This window comes from Rhipicephalus sanguineus, chromosome 2 (genome assembly GCF_013339695.2).
Source record: "Rhipicephalus sanguineus isolate Rsan-2018 chromosome 2, BIME_Rsan_1.4, whole genome shotgun sequence".
Classification (NCBI taxonomy): domain Eukaryota; kingdom Metazoa; phylum Arthropoda; class Arachnida; order Ixodida; family Ixodidae; genus Rhipicephalus; species Rhipicephalus sanguineus.
Genome location: NC_051177.1, coordinates 186,738,450 through 186,761,088, shown reverse-complemented (window position 1 = coordinate 186,761,088; position 22,639 = coordinate 186,738,450). Strand labels below are relative to the sequence as shown.

The 22,639-nt window shown below is 44.3% G+C and overlaps 1 protein-coding gene across 1 annotated transcript; it reads left to right on the top strand.

Moving 5' to 3' along the window:
• Nucleotides 1-12,030: 12,030 nt before the first annotated feature.
• LOC119383922 (uncharacterized) lies at nt 12,031-18,828 on the top strand. Its single transcript, XM_049413004.1, has 5 exons — nt 12,031-12,675; nt 13,053-13,122; nt 13,761-13,926; nt 15,912-16,029; nt 18,424-18,828. The coding sequence occupies exons 1-4, from the start codon at nt 12,031-12,033 to the stop codon at nt 16,027-16,029; spliced, it is 999 nt and encodes a 332-aa protein (XP_049268961.1). The 3' UTR covers nt 18,424-18,828.
• Nucleotides 18,829-22,639: the final 3,811 nt, after the last annotated feature.

The following is a 22,639-nucleotide window of genomic DNA, read 5'->3' as shown; positions in this document are numbered from 1 at the left end:
GTCCCTGTTGGAAGCATGCTGCTTTGGCACGGTGCCAGCAACGTGTTGCAGAAGTGGTTATGCGTCCGTTGCAGGTGCACCGACTCGTCAGGGTCGATGCCCCTTTCGTCGTTCTTTTGAGCGCGTTCATGAACACGCGTCACATAAAATCGTAGCACGTACTCCTGATCCCATTTCTGTGGAAGGCTAGTCGACTTTATTATCGGGATGTAGCAAGTTTCTAAATTTAATTTAGATTTAACAGTTTCAAGTTAGCTGCTTTTTTTCTTTGTATATGTAAATGACGTCTCCTCTGCGTTCTTGCACCTAGTTAGTGGAAGTAGGCATAAAAGGTTTAGCCTCGTTAGCCTAGTGCTCATAGTCCTTTGTGTTTTAAGACGCATTACAGATAGGCAGATGTCTCCTCGGCCCATCTTTCTTCATCTACTGTTATGCGCATTACTCGCACAACTCTCTTCAGACGTAGCTGCTCAGAGGACGCTACCTGAGGACGAGTTCCGTTTCGGTGAGGGTGGTGTTGGTTATCACCTGGCCGGTTGTAGTTGTTGTCGTGCTTTCTGTGATGTTCAGCAACTGCGTGACGTTGTGACGCAGTCTGAAAGCCATCTGCACAGAAAATGAACAGGAGTAGATGTGTGATTTCTGTAGCCATGTTTGAGTGATAATAATAACAACAAAAGTGGTTCTTAGTGAAGTGTGAAGAACGAATACAATAACCAGAAAAGAGAGGACATGCGCTGTACTGACGACTAAAATTTTATTGGAAAAAACGCCACTTATACACCCAGCATCGTGTAAATTATTGTCATCAAAGGTGCCACGTGAACCACGTCAGGGTTATATCAGCAGGACGACAGCATCGTGGAAATCATACACGGCATAAAAACATACAGTCGATAAAAACAGAACGATGTAACACTATACTATGCACGTGTGCCTGGCAAAGCGTTGCAAAGCGTTGTGCCAGCCAAAGCGTTGCGTCGTCATACCTTCAAAAGAATTTCTCTTGCCTAAAGCTGGAAGACCCGTACCTGGTTCTTAGTTCATCTTGTTTGGTTCAGCACTTGGAGATGTAGTAGCATTTGGAGATGTAGCACTTGGAGATGTAGACTTGCAGATGTAGACTTGGAGATGTAGCACTTGGAGATGTAGCACAACCCTCTAAAGGGTTGTGCCGCCCTGAGCGTGGATGTGGAGAACTTGTTCTTTTCATTACCACACAATGAACTCATGGCACGTGTTAGGATTAGCATTTCACAGTTTAATGACGAGCTTCAGTTTAGGGCAAGGAGCGGCGTTTCGCTAGAATCTTTCCTGTAAATCTTGTCCAAGTACCTAAAATCTACCGTCATTGGTTGCCAAGATGAAGTTTTGCGTCAAAAAACAGCGCTTGCATCGGATCAAAAGATGCACCCATTTTAAGCGATATCTTTTGGAGCCGCGTTAACAGGAAACTTTAGCCGCTGTCTTGGCGATGGTATCCGCTATGTCTGTAGGTATGCGGATGATTACCTCGCGATCTTTGATAACGGTCATAATTACAGCTAGATGACCGACAGGATTCTAAAATGTTTTCAAGAATGTGGGTATGGACTGCGCTTCACCACCGAGTAAATGGAGCAGCAGCAGCTGCAGTATCTTGATCTACGTCTGCTGTTCACTCTACAGCATCTATGTTGGAAATACCAACCGAGATCTAAAAAACCGCTGTTTCGTGGCAATTCAGCCCACTTAAAACTAATCAAAAATGGGATTTTTTTTCTATCTTGTGTTCTCCACTAAAACAAATTACACCATCTCCCGCTAAATGGGACCATTCGGCGATGCGAAGCCGGAGTATTTGCACGATCGCGTTCCGTTGGCGTTCGCTGGGCATGCTACCGACCTCGCGTCGTGCAACGCGAAGAGGAACACTACGCGCGTCGTGTCTTCCCTCTAGCCTGGCCGTTAATTCTCAGAGGGCGTGCGGGGAACGTCAACAGGCACGCGAGAGAGAGGCAGCGTAGGAGAGGAGAGAGAGGGGGAGAGGACGCGCATCCGCTGGCCCTCATCGTGGCGCTGCGCGGGAGAGGATTTCGGCATGTCGAGCCCGCATTTCAGAGGAGCCAAGCGAGGCAAGCGCTGGACTGAACGCGCGCAGCGCTCTACCACATGAGGGGAGAGGAAACTAGAGGAGGAGAGTAGCGTATGCGCCGGGAGAGCAGAAGCGAGAACGCAGGAGAAGCGCAAGAAGCTGCTGGTAGAGAAGTGGAGAGAGTAACACGCAGCTGTTGGAGAGAGGGAAGGAGGAGAGTCGCGCATGCGTAGTGTGACTGCGGACTACGCCGCGTGCGGATGACCACGCCGTGTTAAATACCCCCGAACAAGAGATACTTGGCACCTAAAAGTCATGCCAACATCAGGTTCAAGATGGCTTCAATAGCCAGCTCCTTAGGCTGAAGACGGCCGGTTAAGGCAAAGCTGCGATCAACACAGCATGTAATAAGCTCATTAAATGAGTCAAGAAAGACATCGCGGAAGCCTGTGATGAGGGCAAACAAAGCGCCAGCAAATTCTCTTTTGTGCCATGTCTGCATCGCTTTTCCCATGGTCTAAAAAATGTTTCTAACTGGTACAAGGTTGACTTGGTGTTTTCCGCCCCCCAGAAGACCGGAAGTATCTGTCCTCTTATCATAAGGCTAATCATGTCGACAGCTTCATACCCTGCAAGATAGGTTCAGTATATATGGTTCCTTTGTCGTGCGGTTAAAGTATATGTTGGACAAAGCGGGAGGTGCATCAACATTAGACTGCAAGAACACCTACGGTCGCTCTCCTCCTCTAATCCCACTTCTTATCATCTAGTCAACCATTGCCGTTCGTGTTCCACACTTTATGGACACTGTCATTCTTTCACGTCGTCATATTAAAACGACAAGAGAAATAATAGAACCTTTCCACATCAACAGATTGAAAGAGAAATGCATCAGTCAAGCATCCATAGACCTTTCATCTAAAGAATTAGATTATCTCAGGCACACGTGCATAGTAAAGTGCTACTTCGTACTGTTTTTATCGACTATGTTTTCATGCTGTGTATGATTTCCACACGGCTGCCTTGCTGCTGATATCGCCCTGACGTGGTTCACGTGGCACCTTTGGTCACAATGATTTGGACGATGCTAGGTATATAAGTGGCGCTTTTTCCAATAAAGTTTTAGTTGTGAGTACAGCGCATGTCATGTGTTTTCTCGTCCTTGTATTCGTTCTAGCACTGCCCCACACACTTCACTATGAACCCTAACCAACTCGGCCACCTTTCCGTTATTCTAAAAGTGTTCTGTAGCTCTTAGTCACGTTGAATTGATCGTGTTATCACGAAGAAATGAAACCCGTTAGAATAAGCACATGTTTTTGCCCTCAGGGCAGGAAAGATTGAGAAGCTGATGTCGCAAAAATAGGCGCCCATGAAGCATCATCACTGAACCGCGTCCAGTTTTTGCGTCTCGTCATCATGTATAAAGAAAATCACTAAGTTATGTCCCTCAAGCTATCAGATTGATTAATTTAAGCACTTACGACTGTCACCTCAAAAAGTAAGGCTACGTTTCTCATTAGGCTTTGCAGACATTAGTCTGCGAAATATCCTCCGGCGAGACAGAGCTCAGAAAACAACCACCATCATGAAACATTACACTTCAACATCCGGTGGTGCTTATGGAGGCACACCGGAAGGCTCTCATGGAATACTTCACCACCCGGGATGAACTCTGCGTGAACAAGAACAAATACTATCGCGTGACGGCGAATACCACTGACGTCACTGGGCCCCTTCTGCCATGTCGTCAGCGCTGCTCTTTCGTCTGCTATCCTGGGCACTGTGATTGCTTATTTCTTTCTTCTGTTTCGTCTGCTATACTGGGCACTGTGATTGCTTATTTCTTTCTTCGGTCGTCGAGCCACGGCAATCATCTATTGCGCCGATTGCCGAGGGAGTGGGGAAGATCGTCATAAGTTCGCTTCAAAAGCGAATGTAGCCGTCGGCTGCAATTTTGCTGTTGGCGTCGTGGTCATCCAACTTACCTATTTCATTGAGCCTTAGAGCAGCCGCATCACTACACGTGCTCATCCATTCTCGCTTCGATTATTTGTGTAACAGCATGTCGAGAAGTGATGATGGACACATTGAGATCACAACACTAGCGTGACCTGTGGATCAAACATACTAACCACTCAAGCTGCTATTCACGGTAGTTTGCCGCAATACGTTTGCCTGTTTTTTTGGGTTCTTCAAAGATGTGTATGTGGGTTGTGGTGGTGAAAACATTTATTAACCAATAAATGGTTACAGAGCTACGATTGGGTTGGGTCCGTAGTGGCCACCTCCCGTCACAGTACCACGTGGATCTCGTATTCCGGGAATCCATTGGCATGAAACGCCGCCCGCGTCCATTGAAGCAGGCCCTTATGGGCCTTGAGGCCCTGATACACTGTAAAAAGGGACCGTTATTTTTACGCCGATTATTGCGTGAATAACGCGGTGACGCCATTGTAATCGCGAACCACGGTGTTTTCACCGTATACCATGCCGCGCGTATGAGCATTGGCTTGTAGGAGAGAAGAAAGCAAAGAGTAAAGAGGAGGAGCGGCGCCATGTGGGCTTCTCGTTTCCCGCCGCTTTGTGCAGGTGCGTCTACGCAGCATGGAGGAAAGAAAAAAAATAGGAGGGAGCACGCCTAGCGTTCACAAGCCAACCTCCTCTGAAGCCGCGCCAACCTCCTCCGAAGCCGCTGGCTCGAGGCTCATTTCCCATGATGCTCCTGTTTCATTTCCTTTTTTGGTGGGCTCATGAACAAAAACAAAAATTGACGCGCGCGCGCGTCTAGCGTCCGCAAGCCAACCTCCTCGGACGCCGCTCCTTCCCCTCTCACCGCTTCCCTATCACGTGAGGGTGCTCATTTCCCAGCATGCCCCTGTTTCATTTGTTTTGGCTGGCTTCAAAAATGTCACGTGACGCTCCCTCCTGGTTTTCTACGCAGCGACGATTGCTTATCGCGCCGGCGCACCCTTGCGTTACGGTGCGCGCGGAAAACTGGGCATGCGCAGAGTGTCGCATATACTGCAAGGAGCAGCCGGCTCGGCGCGCGATGCGTCACCAGTCTCGCCATTTTCAAGATTCTGCAAACCGTCTGGCTGCGTTTTGTTCGCCAGCTGAAGGTACAGCGGTGAGCACTGTTAGGGTGAACACGCGAGCGCGTGGCCGACGGCACTATCAGCGCCGCGTAACAGCCATCGTTGGAAACTTTGCACATGAGCAGCATGTGCTTTGCGATACACTCTTCCCACCACGCGCACTGCATCATAGATATGCTTGTTGGGGATACGCTTGTGTGCGCGCGGTGGAAAGAGTATTTCGTAGAACGCACGATGCGCATGCGCAATGTTTCCACCGATGATCGTTACGCGGCGCCGACAGTGCCGTCGGCCACGCGCTCGCGTGTTCACCCTAAGAGTGCTCACCGCTGTACGTCGCATTCTTTTCTCAAAACTTAATTGCGCAGTGACGCACGTGAATTATGTGGGTTCTCTGGAAGTACTTAAAGCCATTTCGTTTGACTGGCGTGGCTTTTGTGTATTTTCTCGCATTTCTTTCTTGAATAGACAGACATCTTGCGTTGTGTGTGCGTCGCAGATGGGGTGCTGCGCACTTCGCCTTGCATGGCGCGCCGACATAGTGCGCGATTATTTTTGTTTTATGTGCGAGTGCAAAACAATAATAATGCGAAAATTCGCGACTTACAGTTATAAGGTGGCGTTTGTGCGAATATTGTGCCGCAGCTGCTGAAATGGTTCTGGAGCCAAAATCGGTACCGCTTGTACCACGCCATACACAGCACGCTCTTAATAGGCAGTAGGCGGCTTTAGAATAGCGTTTCGCGCCACTGCGCGTGCGTCGTACGCTAACTACTTGCGGGCTCCCGTTAAGTAGGCAGTTTTAGAATAACGTACGCTACGTTAGCGTTAGCATTTGCACCCCGCTATTTTCCGTCACTTAACGGTAACCCGCAAGCGGTTAGCGCACGACACATGCGCAGTGGCGCAACACGGTTACGCAAAGCTTTGCATACACTGTACTAAAAGTGGCTGCATTCGATAGGTATGCTGTTATTTTCAACGGCGTGCTGCGTGCCAGCAGCGTAAAGCGGTTTGAAATTTCCACATGTGCACACTTTTGGTGCGCTGCAGTTTGGAGTTCGCGCTGTTTCCATTGTTAAAAACGTGATCGTTTGCATTATTTCATGATTCGCAGAAACCCTTTGTCTTGATTCTCGTTGGCGTTATGTGCCGTCGTTGCTTAAATTGTCAGCCGAAAACGATATGAGGTGTGAGTAGTTTTAGTTATATTTAAGTACTCTGGAACGTAGTGTATACTCTAAGCTGCAATATAGTTACATTTAACGGCGTGTTGTGTACCAGATTTGTGTACCCACTTTCGCGCGCGTTTTCTGGACTGTAGCGCTGCTTTGTTCACAATACTGTTCAAACTTCGTCTAGGTTATCTTTGGCGTTCGGAATGTGTTGCCGTAGTTTAAGATTGTATACTGCAGGTTCAAACCATACCAGTCGTGCAAGCAGTGTTGCTTTGTTGCTTAGTGATGTAATATTCGTGACTTTCAACGGCGATGTAGTCATCTTTAACGGCGTGCTGTGAGCCGTTAAGGATGATTTCGATTTCCATTTGTGTGCGTGCTTTCGCTTCGAAATGCTTCGGGTTCGCGCAGTTTCGTATGCAAACCTTTTTCTTGGTTTGCATAGGCGTTCCGAATGTGCCGCCGTTGCGTTGCTGTGCAGCCCGAAACGGTACCAGTCGCGGAAGCATTTTTTTCGCTGAAGTACTGTAGTATTTGCTGCTTCATTCAGTTAAGTTTAACAGCGTATTCTGTATCAGCAGCTTAAGGAGGTTTTGTGCTCCCACGCACGCTCGCTTTCGCTGCGCAACAGTTTCGGTTTCTAAACCGTCTTGGCTTTCGTTGACTTTCTGAAACTGCACATTGGCTTTAAGAAGGAATTTTATATTTACATCGCCCATATGGTTTCTGTTTACTTGATACTGGTGTACGGGTATGCCTTATCAACTTTCAAAATGCTGTTGCCATTGTAGATTCGGTCGCATAGCTGTTAGTAGACGAACGTTTCTAACAGCAAAGATGTTCTAGCACGGCGTAAAATGAAATTATCGCCACCATGAATCGGCACGCGCTCTCTTCGTCATCTTCCGCTTCGCTCCCAGAACACGTGCGCTGATTTGTCCGGTGTATAATAAGGAGAAAGCACAAAGCGAAGGAGAGATGTGGGGGTGAGAATGAGCAGGGCGAAGAAATAAACAGAGACAGGAAGATACAAAAAGAAAGCCTGGCAAAACATGTTCTATGAGGCAGCCAAGGCGAACGTCTTAACCACTCGGCTATACTGGCACACTGACAGAACATTGCATAGCCTTGTATAGTGTCATGTAGCAAGGAAGTAGAAAGGCCAGTTTGGGTGAGGAGGAGAGAGAGAGTAACGCATTGCAATTAAAGAACGAGAAAAAGAGACAGAAACGCAGAGAGAGAAAATGAGGGAATCAAACAGAGGAAGAAAGAAGTAGAGAGATTGTAAGATAAAGATAGGAAAGAAAGAAATGCAAAGAAATAAATAGAAAAATAGAGACAGAAATAAAGTGGCACAAAAAGACAGATAAAACAGAAAACAAAAGAAAGAAACAAAGAAGGCCGCCCAGCTCCTTACAGTAATATCGGGAAATATGTTGCCCAGCCAATGGAGACGGGCCTTTACTCGCTGTGCCAAGCTTTGTGCGACATAGTGCAAACTTCCCACAAATTTTGTCTATGCGTTATGTATATATATGTAGACGCTAAGGCCCAGATAATTTGGAACAGCTAAGGGCTAAATTATTAAATATTAGTTACATGCTAGTGAAGCCTTTTTGGGTACTGTGGCTAGGTTCCACAGCACACTTGAGAACCGGTCGGCGATAAGGGGATTAACAAGATGCCCAGGCTATCCGTGCGCGTTCTCTACCCAAAGATAGCGACTGCTATAATGGCGGCGCTAAAAATGCATTCTTGAAAGTCTGCTTGCGCTCCTTAGAAACGTTTTTTTAGAAACCGTTTAATTTTAATCAAGGGTTAGTGCCTAACTGGTTAAATTCTGAAACCCCATGTTCAGAGCTGACTTAAAAACATCATTCAGCAGTGTATCAGCCAGCATCATGTATATAATTTTGCAAAGTTCGGAAGTAGCGAGGACTGTGAATTACAGAAAAAAACCCGCGCGGTGTCGCCATTGCGCTGCACTCCAGCGTGGTTTAAGTGAACAAAATGAGTATCCTTGCTGAGTATCCTTGTCGTAATAAGAACGCATAGCATTCTTGTGTTTTCGCAGGGCTTCCTTTTGCATCACGGATCTATGGTGCCTGCTTCTGAGGACGCCTTTTGTGTTTTGTGCAGTCACCTGGATTTCTCAGAAAACTTATTCCAATCATTGCAGTGAAAATTGCTTGTCCTAAAGCAATGGTGAGCTATTAGAGTGTTAGCTTTCTGCTCTTTATGATGTCACGTATTGCTTGTGGTATTCAACACCAAATCGTGATCATTGTCACTATAAGATAGTATGTTCGCGTGCAGAAGTTGTGATTTTGAATCTGAGACGCTGTCGGGTTATGCTCGCCATTACGGTGTAAATGCATCTTGTTCTCGAAAAATTCCTTGTGTGCATTCTCTTTGCTGTCATCAATTTGTTACCTATGCTGGTCTTAGAAGCCACATCTTCAGGAAGCATCAGAAAGAGCGTGATGTTCACAGCTCCATATTTCACCCAGTCGATGACATGGTTTTTACGTGTTTGGTCCAGGGCTGTCATAAGAGTTTTGAAGCAAGAAATAAGTTTTTGAAGCATCTGAATTGGCATATGAGTGCTGGAGTTGCAGTGAAGTGCCCGGTTAGCGGTTGCGGTAGCATATTCAAGGTGAAGTCTTCACTGTCGAGCCACTTAACTTGAAAGCATAGTAAAGGGAATCATGCTGGTTGTGTGTCATCAGTTGTCTCTACATCTGTCTGCGAGTTAGCTGGCATAGATCAGTCTGCGGCTAATGCAGCCAGCTTAAGTTACAGTGACGATATAACAAAAGGTAGCTATGAGGAATGGAAGGATTGTGTTGAGCGTTCTCTTGGGCTTTTTTACCTCATGCTTGAGTCAAAACTTATTGTTCCTGTCAGCACTGTTCAAAGCATTGCACAAAATTTGACTGATATTCATGAACTAAATAACAAGTGCACCATTTCCATTTTGCAGGCATTGCTTAAAAACAATGCTGGTGATGCTATTACAGCAGAACTCGTCAACGCAATTCACAATGATGCTTTCAGCGAGTTGAATGCATTATTCAGCACTGATTACAAGCGCAAAGCTTACTTCAAGAAAGTATATGCATACATTGAACCAACATGTGTAAGACTTGGTCTAAACAGGTTCAGAAAAGAGAGGCACATGCATTATGTTCCCATTTTGAAGACGTTGACTGCTCTTCTGGGTCCCACTTTATTGGTGGGTTCACAGAAAGCTTCAGCTCATCTCATCATTTCTGCAGGTACTGCCTGATAAGTCGTTCAGAGTTTCACGCAAAACCGTACATGCGAGGTGAAAAAAGAACACCTTCCAGTTACGATTTTGCTGTTGAGCAAGCCACCAATACAGGAACAGTATTTTACGGTGTCAAATTCGGCAGTGTTTTCAATAAGCTTTCATTTTTCCATGTCTGCAAGCCAGGACTGTCCCCGTGCATTGCTCATGACCTCTTTGAAGGTGTGGTCTGTTATGATGTGGCCCTTTTTCTCCAATATTTTGTTGAGACACAACAATGGTTCACTTACCAGTATTTGAATTATTGCATAATAAATTTCAGCTACAAAGGATCAGATGCTTCTAGCAAGCCTTGTGAAATTAATGTGCACAGCAAGAAACTAGGCTCTGAGGCCGCAAAAACGTGGGTGCTGCTTCGCCTTCTCCCTCTGATGATTGGGCACAAGATTGAAAGTACAAATGTTGTTTGGAGGTTGTATCTCATTCTGAGAAATATTGTGGACATTGTGTGCGCACCAGTAGTCACCGGAGAGCAGGCAGCATACCTGGCCATTTTAACGGAGGAGTATGTGGCAGACAGGCGTCGCCTTTTTCCTTCAGAAGCTTTAAAACCGAAACACCATTTCATGCTTCATTACCCAAGCTTGATGATGCACTTCGGACCATTAATAAATACGTCGACTTTGCGGTTTGAAAGTAAACATTCTTACTTTAAGAACTGTGTGCGGTCCACGAAAAACTTCAAGGCCGTTTGCAGAACGCTTGCAGTGAAGCATCAGCTGTTGCAGGCATACTTTCATTCTGAAGGGTTTTTCACTTCAGACGTCTTCTTCACCTCTGCTGTGCCATTTCGTGTTCAAAACTTTCCTGCAGAAATGCATGGGTGCCTTAAAAGTAGTTACTTTCATGTTACCAACTCTGTGACATGTACTTGCGTTTCATACAAGGGTACAGAGTACTGTGTTCATAACTTTGTCCCACTAGTCATCGATGATGAACTCTGCTTTGGTGAAATAAGTGTTGTTGTGATTCAGAACAAAGTGAATGTGCTTTTTGTGGTGAAGCAGTTCAAAGCGTGTTTTTCCCCTGAGCTGCATGCATACAAGTTGCACAACAGAAATATATTCACAGCAGTGGAAGTCTCTAACATTGCAGATTTTTACCCTTTGTCTGCTTATGAAGTCAGGGGTGAGACATTTGTTGTGCTGAAGCACCAAGTTCACCATGGACATGGACGGCCTAGAGATGGAAATAGCGAAACCTCTACCCGCTTTGCCTGTTGAGACACGTAAAGCACTTGTGAACAGACTCTTACAACTCGGTGTGGAGTGCTGTGATGACCTCAACCTCATCAACGAACAGGACTTGTGTAGCGTCCTGAAGCCAATCCAAGCTCGGAAACTTGTTGCGTACTTCACAAACAAGTGTAAGTCCTTTGACGTTTATTACACAACCAGTGTAGGTAAAGTCCTGTTGAAAATGTCACAGAAATGGTTCATACTAAGTATTAACGTACACCAGTTCAGCAATATACATAAGCAGTCTTGGCAGTAAACTACCCTCTGTCACAATCTGTCACGTACATTCCAGAAGCTTGAACTGCAGGTGAAATTGCTTTAGGAATATATGCAGGGTCAACAGAATGTCATAACCTGCATAGAATTCGGAAACGTAACGCTCCAATTGTTGAAGTGCCAAGCACTGTTTAGAATCAAGTCGGAAAAAAATACTGCGGCGTATAAACACGGGTGCCCCTGGTTCTGGCAACGGCTATATATATTTTTTAGCCTGTTTTCTGTGCAAGAATATTGGGGCAAAATTTGTGTTGGAGTGAGCTTTTGTCATTTTTGTAGACTGCCAAGCTGTAGCTTTTATGTGTATCTAAAGAGGTACTCAAGCATGATTGGGTGTGACATTTAGTGCTCACTTTGTTAGTGTTTAGTCAAGCTTGAGTTGGCGTATACAGTGGTGCATGGTGTATTCTTTTTTTGGCTGTAGTAAGGCAGGTTGCAGGTTCTGTGAAGTGCATCCTGTGAATAAATATGGGACGGTTATTTTTTTCAGTAATGTGAAATCATGGCACGCATGTACTCATTTAACACAGATTGCCTGAGCCAGGAAGTTATGCCAAACAGCCAGGGAGCGGCGCCGAACGGCGAAGGAGCTGCACAAGGTCGTCCAGCCGAACCAGCTCAGAAGGAATCCAGCGGGACCAACGTGTTTCTTAGCCCAAACTGGCCGGAGTCATTCAGTGTGCCGTGGGAGACCATGCCAAAGGCTCTTCTAACATGTGTGCAAGGTGGAAAGCGTCCAGTTCCTAAAGACCGCAGAAAAATGATTAGAATAATAATTGACAGCGTTCTCAAAGTGTGCCCATGCCCCTTACGCAAGCAGCTTGCAGTTATTGCAATGAAAGTAGTGGATGCGTATCCAGCATCTTTTAAAGATGCTTTCGATGGTACTCTCATCGGAACTGGCTACGACTCTGTTCTGAATCAGCTTGTGGCACGGGCAGAAAACATGAAAAGAGAAGAATCCCAAAGTAGGAATTGTAATCAGAGGCAGTCTCAGAAGCGCTCAAGCTTTATAAGCAGAACATTCACTACTCCGCCTGGTGATCCCGAGGAGTTGAGACAGAAGCAGCTTGCACTGCAGGCTATGTTCAAGGAGGACCCATCCTACAGAAATGATGTGAGTGTGCTGATGGAATCGACATACTATTTGCAACAAGAAGACATTAAAGCAGGCTTGGCCATACCAGAGCTCAAGATCACATGGCCGTTCTTGTGTACAGCATGTGGAATTCAAGGTCACCTCAAGAGCATTCTCAATATTGACCTCAAGGAAACGCTTGAGCGTTCTTTAACAGAAAAAAAGTGCACTATCATGAATTTTTTCAACAAGGGAAGGCATGGAAAAAAAGCTGTAATGAAGGTGTGGGAAGTGTTGCAAGCTCAACATAACAAAACTGAACATGTGGAGCTGCTTGGTGTGATCCAGCTAATTACCTCCTGGTTTGGGGAAGACCTCAGTGAACTTGTGCAGAAGAGAGAGGTATGTTTCTGTGATAGCCAGCATAAGAGTAATACAAATTATCCTGCACGTTAAACTGGAAGTCTAAGAGGTACTAGTGCCATTCTACGGTTGCTTATCAAAAATACATGTGAGCTGCGTGCATAACTCTGAGCCAGACAGCAAATGGGCCCACACAGAATATTGTCACGGCCTTAATTGACCAAGGTTACGTCTTCAGCAGTACCTCATATTTATATACGTTTTGTGTAAGCATTCTTATAAATCTCTTAAATTATTCTGTTTGGGGCACTGCAATTTTTTTACGGTAATAATGTTTTTCGATAGCACACTCAGGTGCAATTTTACTTGCTAATGTCTGTGCTTTAAGCTCAAAAGCTCTATTCCACTCTTTTTAGGCATGCTTGACTCCGACGGAGATAGAGGAACTTGGTGATGTGCCCCTGTCACCATGCATAATTGCAGCAGGTATGAACTTTCAGTATGTGGTGTACCGTGGAATTGCTTAGTACATATTCTTTTTGCTTGGTACATATTCTGTTACTGCATTAGTAACATATTCTTTGCAAGTATTGCAGTTTTCAAGTACGCTTTTTTATATTCTAGCTCACCGAGCTGCTTTTACGACCTGCATGCTTGTATGCCTAACTGTTTGATGCGTATTCATTGAATGAGATGTTTGTTGATGTCATGCCGAGCAAGTTAGATGGTTGCTACTGTATGCTGTGTCCTGAATAATTCATTGCTGTGTTTTTATAACAGTTTGGTAAAAACATTTTTATTGCAGCACTGGATGGTTTTATATTTGGAAAATATGCATTTCCTCTATGAGCACCATAAACAGATGAATATACTTTGCGTTTCTACAAAGCTCAAAATTTCACGGAAATTCTTGAAATGAAAACTGACCATAGTTGTAACCACTTAGCATGATTTTGTTGCAGTTGCATTAGCATATCATACAGGAGCTGTGTCAGTATGCGCAATTCATTAGCAATAGTTTCTGTTTTTATGGAATTTACTTGCATAATACATGCTGAAATATAAAAAAGAAACTGCTTGAACTATTAAGGATGCCATTTCATGGTCGGTGCTTTTAACCCTAGGTGATGACTTGTGGAACCTAGAGGAGTACCTCGTTCTTGTGGATCACCATGTGTTGGGAGCGACTGGAGACTTTACTACAGCATTCTGCATGTTATTTGCAAGGTATTTTTGCTTTCATGTGTGCTATGCTGAAGGAGTGGAGTCAACGCTGGAATTTATTCAAAGGTGAGTTTTTAAATCATTTCAGAGGGATTTTTTCCCTTCTTTTTGCATAAGAAAGCAGCTAACGTAAGCATTGTTCTCTTAATGTTGGTGTCAAACGATCTGCATAGAGGGTTTCTTGTGCTTGCTGTGGAACCTGCTAGCATCCTACCAATTTTCTCATCTTGAAAACCCCTTCCTGTAGTAGCCTGTTGTACCCGTAGCCTTCACACTTTAAAACAGCACTGAAAACACATGATTATTGTCAGCAAAAATCCTCTGTGTCTCATTCTGAGCAAAACGACGTTTTCCAGAAAGCAAAATACGTGTTTACTGTGAGAATTGATTATAAAAGGTTTCCTCTTATTTGATTCAAACTCATTACTTCTATGAGGGGAAGTCTCCTGTGACTGTAGTTCTGAAATAAGTGCATGGCAGTGAAAGCCTAGCCTCTGTGATGCACCTGCGAGATGACCGGTAGTGCTGGCGCCTATTGCACTATTTGTTTGTCTTTTCGAGCTTACAAACACTCCGTTTTTAGTAGCGGAACTCTCTCTCAAGGTGGATCAATTTGCCGTTGAACGTCAACTTGTTGTCCCGAGTGCCTTTTTTAAGCTTCCAGTTATAATCTGTGTTCCATAGTTTATGCACCCAACTTCTGTAATTTCCGGTTCATGTTCGATGCTCATTATCAGCATGAACTGAAACAAAAGGGAGGTCTTTACAGTAGTTGCGTAGTTCACGTACCCAGGTGTGCATCAGTGTGTAGATATGTGCTACATGCTCTGAATGCTATCTCATAGGCTGCTGCAGCAAAGAGACAACATTTTTACTCGTGACTGATTATGCCTTTATCGAAGCGTTTAACGTGCCAATGTGACTGTGGCTATAAAATACACCAAAGGCACCCTATTGTCTAGCCAAGTCAAGTTGGGACTTTCATAGCCAGAGTGGAGGGCTTTGGTTATAGAAATTCAGTCTGCGGCTTGTAAACTTGTAGTGACATCATATAGAACATGGTAACGCTTGCATTTTGCCTTCGTTGAAATGCCATCAAAAACCTTGATGGGAACTGATGCGCACAAAAGACAGGGACACAAGAAGGAACATAAATAGACCGACGAAGCGCATGTTCCTTCTTGTGTCCCTCTCTTTTGTGCTCATCAGTTCCCATAGAGATTAATCACTAACAAGCCCAAGTCGAAACCCTCCTGAACATCAAAAACCTCTTTTGTAATCAGCCAATGGTGCCACAACCACTGAGCCACTGGGTTGTTGCTTTTATTGTCTTAGATATCTTCGCTGATTGTTCTTCATCACGTGCAGCCCTACTGCAAGTCAGGATTAGTGAAACCATTGATCACTTTCTAAGGTGCCACCATCCTGTAGCATTTCTGCTTAGTGTCTCTTCATCCTCGCAATTCAAGTTGGCAGATGGTGCCAGTGAGTGTGTATGCATCTAGTCAGCAATGTGGCAAGAGAATAATGCTGCGTTGATGACAATGACTTTTTTTTGGTGCAAAGACAACTTTGGCCAATGAGTGCCATGGCTCATGATACATTTCTCAACACAAGGTTGTATATAAAACCTATTTTCCAAGTGCTCCCAGGTATTCCGCAGATATGCCGAGAAGCAGGGCAAAGGAAGCTAGCACCCGTTTTATCACTGGTGGGCACCCAGCCGCGCTGAGGATCGAACCTCGCGCCATCCACATGTGAGGTCAATGCTTAAATCACTAAGAAACAACTGCAGTATAAAAAGCAATACGAGTATGGTCAAACTTTCTACACATTAGTGGTTAGCATTTATGCTGCATTGGGGGATCTTTAAGAAGGAGCAATATCTGTATGAATAACACTTATGGATAGGCTTGAGACACCAAATTTCAACATTTAGATTCTGCACATCTTCTAGAATGTGTTTCGGAAATTGCTACGGATCTAAGTAGAAGCTTATGAGTAGCTTCATAACTGCTATACTCGGCATTGTTTTTCTGTTTTCAAAACAGGGCACTTTTTGGCATCAATCCAGACCGTGGCAGCAAGGGGAACAAGAAAACAAAGAAAGTCAACCCCAAAGTCCTCAGTCTGACGAAGAAAATAATGGAATGTGAGTGGAATGTTTAGGTAAGTAGCACGATTCTTGAATGCACTTTTTTGAGGTGGAAGTATTGAGTACATTGAAACGCAGGAATTATTCATCCTACCACTAGAGCAAGTCATCTTCAGATGTTAAAGCTGCTGGCTAAACTCTACCTCTATCAGTACACAACAATAAAGGTGACAACCTAAACACATTTTCTGAGCAATTCGCATAGCTCTAGCCCCAGGTAGCTTCTGCTGGAAATGATACTTGAGCAATTTTCAGGAATTTTGAATGACTGCACTATGCTGCGAATACAGTCTGGCTTAAAACTAATTTGCAGGTCAATGTGGTTGTGAAAACACCTCTAGTCAAAGAGGGGAAAATGTTGGCTTAGAGGAATATAGAGTTCGTTAGGAATAAACTTAGTAAGCCTGTGCCTTTTTGTTCTGGGACATTTTGTTCCTTATGGCTTTTAAACTGTTAGATCAGTGATATATACATTGATTACCTTGTCATCTGGATAGGTTTTCTAGCTTCATTCATTTAGCTTCATTTTTCTGAAGCTTCATTCATTGAGCTTCCTTCATAGCTTCATTTTTACCTGTTATTGTTTAACTTAATCTTGCATAGTCTTCTTAACTTGAAAAGCCTGCAGTATGTTCAAATAAAAAAAATAAAAAAAAACTTCAGTCCACCTACTTGTCTTTTCATTACAAGCAGCAGAAATTGACGGTAGTTCATGTTGCAGTGACCGAAAGCCGCTGCGTTACATGTTAAGGAGGAAAATATTTTGTTGGCTGCACGCATAGTAAATAGGGGCCATCGTTTTACAACTAGACTGCAGATGAGGCATGTGTCAAATATCTATTCTGACTGTGCCCCAAGCTGTCCCTCATTGCAAAAGTTGTAAAATTGCAATTAGCAAAGGTGACCGGCATAGAAAAAGTACGTATGCAATGCTATTGATTGTATGCTTACAGAAGACATTAAAGAGCTGGCATTTCAGAGTTTCCTAAATAAAAGTTTATAGTGAATTCTTTAGCAGTTTGCTATTTTGTGTTGACACTGTCTCATTATTTCAATCACGAGACAACTTCAGAGAATGAAGGAAAAAAAGTGAAGCACTAGGGAGGGCCTAACAAGTAGTTTGAAGAAAACGTAAAGTTCAACTGGTAGGGAACAGATCAATGAACCATAGGTTGTGAAAGAACAGAAATGATAAGTACGCTTACTTTGGCCTTGCAGTTTGCATTAACCCAGCCATTATTAGTGAAATCAAGAAGCTAAAATTAAGGCGGAATACACTTCGCTGATATTTAGAGTCGGAGCATTTCAGTGTCTGTGAGCACGAAAGCTTACGAAAGCTATACCTTACCACTGTCCACTTATATAGGAAAGAATTCCGAGGATAATGAATGGGGTTGAGTTAAAGATTAACATCAAAGGGCTGGAACAGAAGTGAATAAACATTGAAATAAATGCTACTAATTACATAGTTCCTGAAACCAAGAAAAAATATATGCAAGGACAGTGCGTTCTGTGTAAAAAATTTAAACATATTGGCACTTAGCGCGTGAATTTCAAGCCAGAGCAAGTGTTGTATGGGTGACAAAAAATTGTGGCCACTTAGCTCTGCAAGGCTCGGTTATGCAAGCAAACGAATTGTTTCGTTGGTTATGCTTGTTTTCCCTCGTAGCCGAAGCATAGTTAGTCAACCGAACGATGCGGCTAGTCCAACTTTTCGTACTGCGTGCACTCACTACCGCCGTTTCGCCAGTTTACGAAGCTGTGGCCGCAGTCAATGCGAGAAACCCCAGACCCCTAAACCAGCAACAGACACTTCCGTTCGCGTGCTCCTCTGCTTGCAGGATGCGCTCGCTCCTTGCGTTTTTACATCGGACACTGAGGAAGGGCATTTGGAGAGTTACTGTAGGCTCCTGCACAAGTACAACGCCACAACAAAATTTCGCGCGTGGCCTTGAAGCGTTCTTTGTTTCAACCCACGCGAGATACACAGCGAAACTCGCTGGACTAGACAAGTAAAGCTTTCACTCTAAAAGGACATGGGCAGCTCAAATTACTCAATTTAGGGGGTTGAGGCTGGTGCAGCTACTAAGTAACTGTTATGAGAGGGAATGTTGGAGATGCCTTCTTTCAGAGTAGACACATTTAGGCTGATGACAGGGGTAAACTCTCTCTTTATCTCAAATTCCTTGTTTTACATAAAGTTGTCTTCAAAGTTTGTCTTCAAGATCAATGTCTGAAGTCGCTCTACAATGTATTGTGCTGTAGCCGCTCATAACATGCTTACAGCCTGAGCACTGTAATTTAAACCTGTATAGCCTAAAACTCACTTCGTAGGTAGTGTTTATAAAGTCTGTCCACGAAAAACACAAATATTGTATTGTTTACGCTCTTTTGTTTCTTGTTTGCAGATTTTGAAAGACAGACAAAAGCACAAGTTTGATATCTCTTGCAAAGGGAATGTGATATTTATTTTTGCCTGGAATGGACAGGTGTGCGGCACAAGTGCGATGAAGGCATCACAAAAGGACTGTGATATTTTTTTGCGCCTGGAACGGATAGGTGCGGAGAACATTAATAAATGGCAGTGGTGCCCATTTCTGCTACGTTTTCTGCCTGTACAGCATATTTCCACTTCACATTTTACAGAAGTGGCCTAATCCATGCATGCAGTTTTTAGGCTTTGAGGGACCTTTGTACGTGCATAGATGAAAAGCAGCAGCGCTGCTACTGTGTAAATCAGGTCGAATGAATTTCACTGCATGAGATAGCATAGACATTGAAGATCGAGATTAAGTTTTCTTATGCATGACGAATGACCTCAGATGACAAATCTGCATGACTTCTTTTCCAGTAATATGGGTAAACAGTTACCTCTACGTAAAAAAGTTGTTCGGATTCATTTGGCCCTGCGAAGGCCATTAAACCATTAAAATGTCAGTATGTTCGTTTTTCAGGTTGCATCATATATTATGTTCCAAAGGTTAGAAGGCCAGGAAATGTTCGTGTTCATGTTTCAGAGTGTTTCACTCCATGTGCCACAGTCGGCTACAACACGAGAAAACGTTGCTGCCGGAGTTTTACACACCACAATATATTTTATAGCTTAAACACTAGAAAACACAAAATTGGTGCAACGTAGATTTTACGGGCTGTCGTTTATTTTTACTCAAAAAACACTGTGGAGTGAAAAAACGGTGGCTTGATTTTTTCTACGCGATATCATTATATTGACGGCATGCACACTGTAAACTTGAAATACGGTTCACAATTTTTTTACGGTAAAAGCTTGGCAGCATCAGCTGCCAGTGCTTTCACCGTAAAATCTACGGCGTATTTTTTACAGTGTAGCTGAAGAGAGCTGCCTCCGAGTCTTCTCTAGTGGGGTTGAGGATACAGAGTGTCTTTTTTAACACGAAAGTGTTTTATGCCGGGGTCCACCAAGACTTCAGTGACGTATTTTCGTCACGGAAATGACGTCGAAAAAATTTACACGATCAGATGGCAAAGAAAAAGGTTCCGGCAATGGGCATCGAACCCACGACCGCTCAGTCCGCAACAACAGATGCCGGGCACGCTATCCACTGCACCCCGGTCACAGACTCTAGAGGCTTTACAAACGCGCCTTTTGTATCTATCACTCTCCCGGTCGGCGGGGTGGTGTTGCCCTCTGGGACAAAAGAAAGATGGCCGACGAGACAGGCACTGCCTACCAACAAACAAACCAAGTCAGCGCCTGTTCCGTATGCACTTTTTTTCCCCTGGTTATTTAGCGCTTTTCAATAAGACACTAGGCAACTTTAGCAAACCGCCCAACCTGCCACACTTGTGCCGTACAGCAAAATAAAATCTAAATGTTGTAGTCAGAATTTGGAAGTATACTTACATAATGTTCATTCCAGCATTGTACGTACATATTTAGAACAAAATTGAATAATTGGAGACGCTTAAGCTTGCTGCTCGGGGCTGAACCTGCCAGGCGTTGGTTAAGCCTCGTTATTAAAAATAAAGTAATAACACGGAATAATTTTATTACATTACTTTTATCTTCATCACATGTGATAAGCACAGTTCAATATCTTGCTTATTTTCCTCCTTTCCGTCGTCGTTATATCAGTAATCCTCTCCTTTCGAAAGGGTAGCTACGAGTTGTGCCACTTTCGGTGGCACTTGCGGTGTCCTCATATTGCCACGCCCACTTGTATTCGGGTTTGACCAGCAAGGAAGGTTATCAACGCTCGACGCTGTCCACGAAGCAGTGTTCGAGAAGCTTCGCGATTGTAGTAGATCGTTTTGTTAAGATTGTGCGCCGCACACGAATGTTCCAGCTTTGTCGAGAGATAACGCCGCCACCAGCGATATTGCTGGAAAGTTCGATAGTGCCTGTATAAAAGACGACGCGCTTGACCGCTTGTCAGTTGTTCGACAGCCGACGCCCACTTCGCCGCTATAAGTGTGCAGCGTGTATTGCTGTAGTCTGCGTTTTCATTTCCCGGCCCCAAGTTCGGCCAAATAATGAGTTTCATCATGACCCGCCAGCTGTTGTCTTCGTCGCCGTCACGACCCAGTGACATCTGGTGGAGGTGCTGCTTCATGATCCGGACGCCATCGCGGGGCGCTGACCCAAGTCCAAGCCGCGAAGAAGACGACGCTAAAGACAACCCGGATCGTCGAACCAGCCGCCGGCAGAAGGGACTACAACCAGAGTACGGGCTCCTTCTCGAAAACACCAGGCAGCCCAAGACCGTCACATCGACCGCCGAAACGATGACAGCCCCCCCTGCCACCTACAACGGTAGTGATGCAACAGCCAAGGGAGCCACCGACATTCCGTGGATCGTCCTTTGAAGACCCGGAGAGCTGGCTGGAGACGTACAAGCGAGTCGCCACCTTCAACCACTGGGACACTGAAGAGAAGCTGCGCCACTTCTACTTCTACTTAGAAGACGCCGCGAAGACGTGGTTCGGAAACCATGAATCGAGCCTTTGATCCTGGGACCTCTTTCGGACGACGTTCCTTAATACAACCAGACAACTACCGCCCCATTTCCCTAACATGCATTTCCTGTAAAATGCTGGAGCACATAATTGCGTCGCATATCTACAGTAACCTGGAGACTAATTTCTTTTTCATTAATCAACATGGATTTCGAAAACATCTGTCATGTGATACGCAGTTGCTCGAGTTTACTACCGACTTGCACTTTAATATGGACAACAATTTACAAACCGATAGCGTTTTCCTTGACTTTTCCAAGGCTTTTGACCGGGTGGCCCATTGTCGGTTGCTTTCTAAATAAATTCCATCGGACTGGACTCTGCTAGCTTATCTGGGATTAGAAATTTTTTATCATCTCGACAACAATTTACCGTGATTGATAATTGTGTTTCTCCCCTTGCTGATGTAACATCCGGAGTCCCTCAAGGCAGTGTTCTAGGCCCTTTACTCTTCCTCATTTACATTAATGACCTGCCCAATAATATTTCCTGAAGTATAAGACTATTCGCTGACGACTGTATCATTTATAGAAAAATAACATCTCGTGATGATCACCACATCCTGCAAAATGACATTAACCTTATAAATATGTGGTGTATAAAATGGCTGATGGTATTGAACTCTGGAAAACGTAAACTCATTTCTTTCACTCGCAAGCAATCGAACTCAGATTTCCCCTACGTCTATTAACAACTCTGCCATATCTCGTGTTCAGTCATTCAAGTATCTAGGGATAAACCTAACTCACAATCTTTCTTGGCACCCCCACATTACTGCTATCTGTGCTAAAGCATCACAAACGCTTGGGTACACTCGCCGCAATCTGCGTAAATCGCCACCTAACATTCGCAAGTTAGCGTACCTAACGTTCATTCGCCCGCAGTTAGAATTCGCGTCATCTATTTGGTCCCCTCATCACGATTACTTAATTACTAACCTAGAACTTGTACAAAACCGTGCCACCCGTTTTATTAAAGGAAATTACGAGCGCAAGTCCAGTTTTACGAAAATGAAACTCGAACATTCGCTGCACCCTCTTCAGGTTCGCCGGTGCGTTTCCCTTTTGTGTCAGCTTCACGGATATATTTATAACACCAGGCCACATTCCCTCCCTTTAAAAACCCCACTGCGCATGTCTAGGCGGCTCCATAATCAGGGCAGTTTTGAGCGCATCTTTGGCAAGACAAGGGCGTTTTGTTGTTCTGCGCTGCCACATGCCGTTAAACTTTGGAACAATCTCCCTGGCGATATCGCTTCGATCACTAATCGCAAAGCCTTCCACGACCGCCTACTCGAACATTTCATGCTTACATAGTTTTCTCATTAAATTTTTTCCAGATCTGTTACTTCGTGCCTTTATCTCCTTTTTTTATTTTCTTTAAATATTGTGTAACGCTGTATTATATCACATTGTATAGTATTGTAAACGCTGCCAAAATCTGCTTCGTTTTTCAATCACTGACTGTCAATGTTAATTAAGTTCGCATTTTTCCCGCTTCGCGCATGCTCCTCCCTTATTTTATTTTTTCTACCTGGATGTTACTCTTTCTTTTCTGGCACTCGATTACGTCGCCGTATCTCAGTGCACCTTTCAGAATGTATAGTTTAGATTTTCAACTTTTTCTGTA

What these genes read in the sequence shown, in the direction of transcription:
- LOC119383922 (XM_049413004.1), top strand. Translation starts at nt 12,031, where the DNA reads ATGAAAGTAGTGGATGCGTATCCAGCATCTTTTAAAGATGCTTTCGAT. An exon ending in ACCATGCATAATTGCAGCAG is followed by an intron (nt 13,123 to 13,760) that starts GTATGAACTTTC and finishes TTTTAACCCTAG; the next exon opens with GTGATGACTTGTGGAACCTA. An exon ending in ACGCTGGAATTTATTCAAAG is followed by an intron (nt 13,927 to 15,911) that starts GTGAGTTTTTAA and finishes TTTTCAAAACAG; the next exon opens with GGCACTTTTTGGCATCAATC.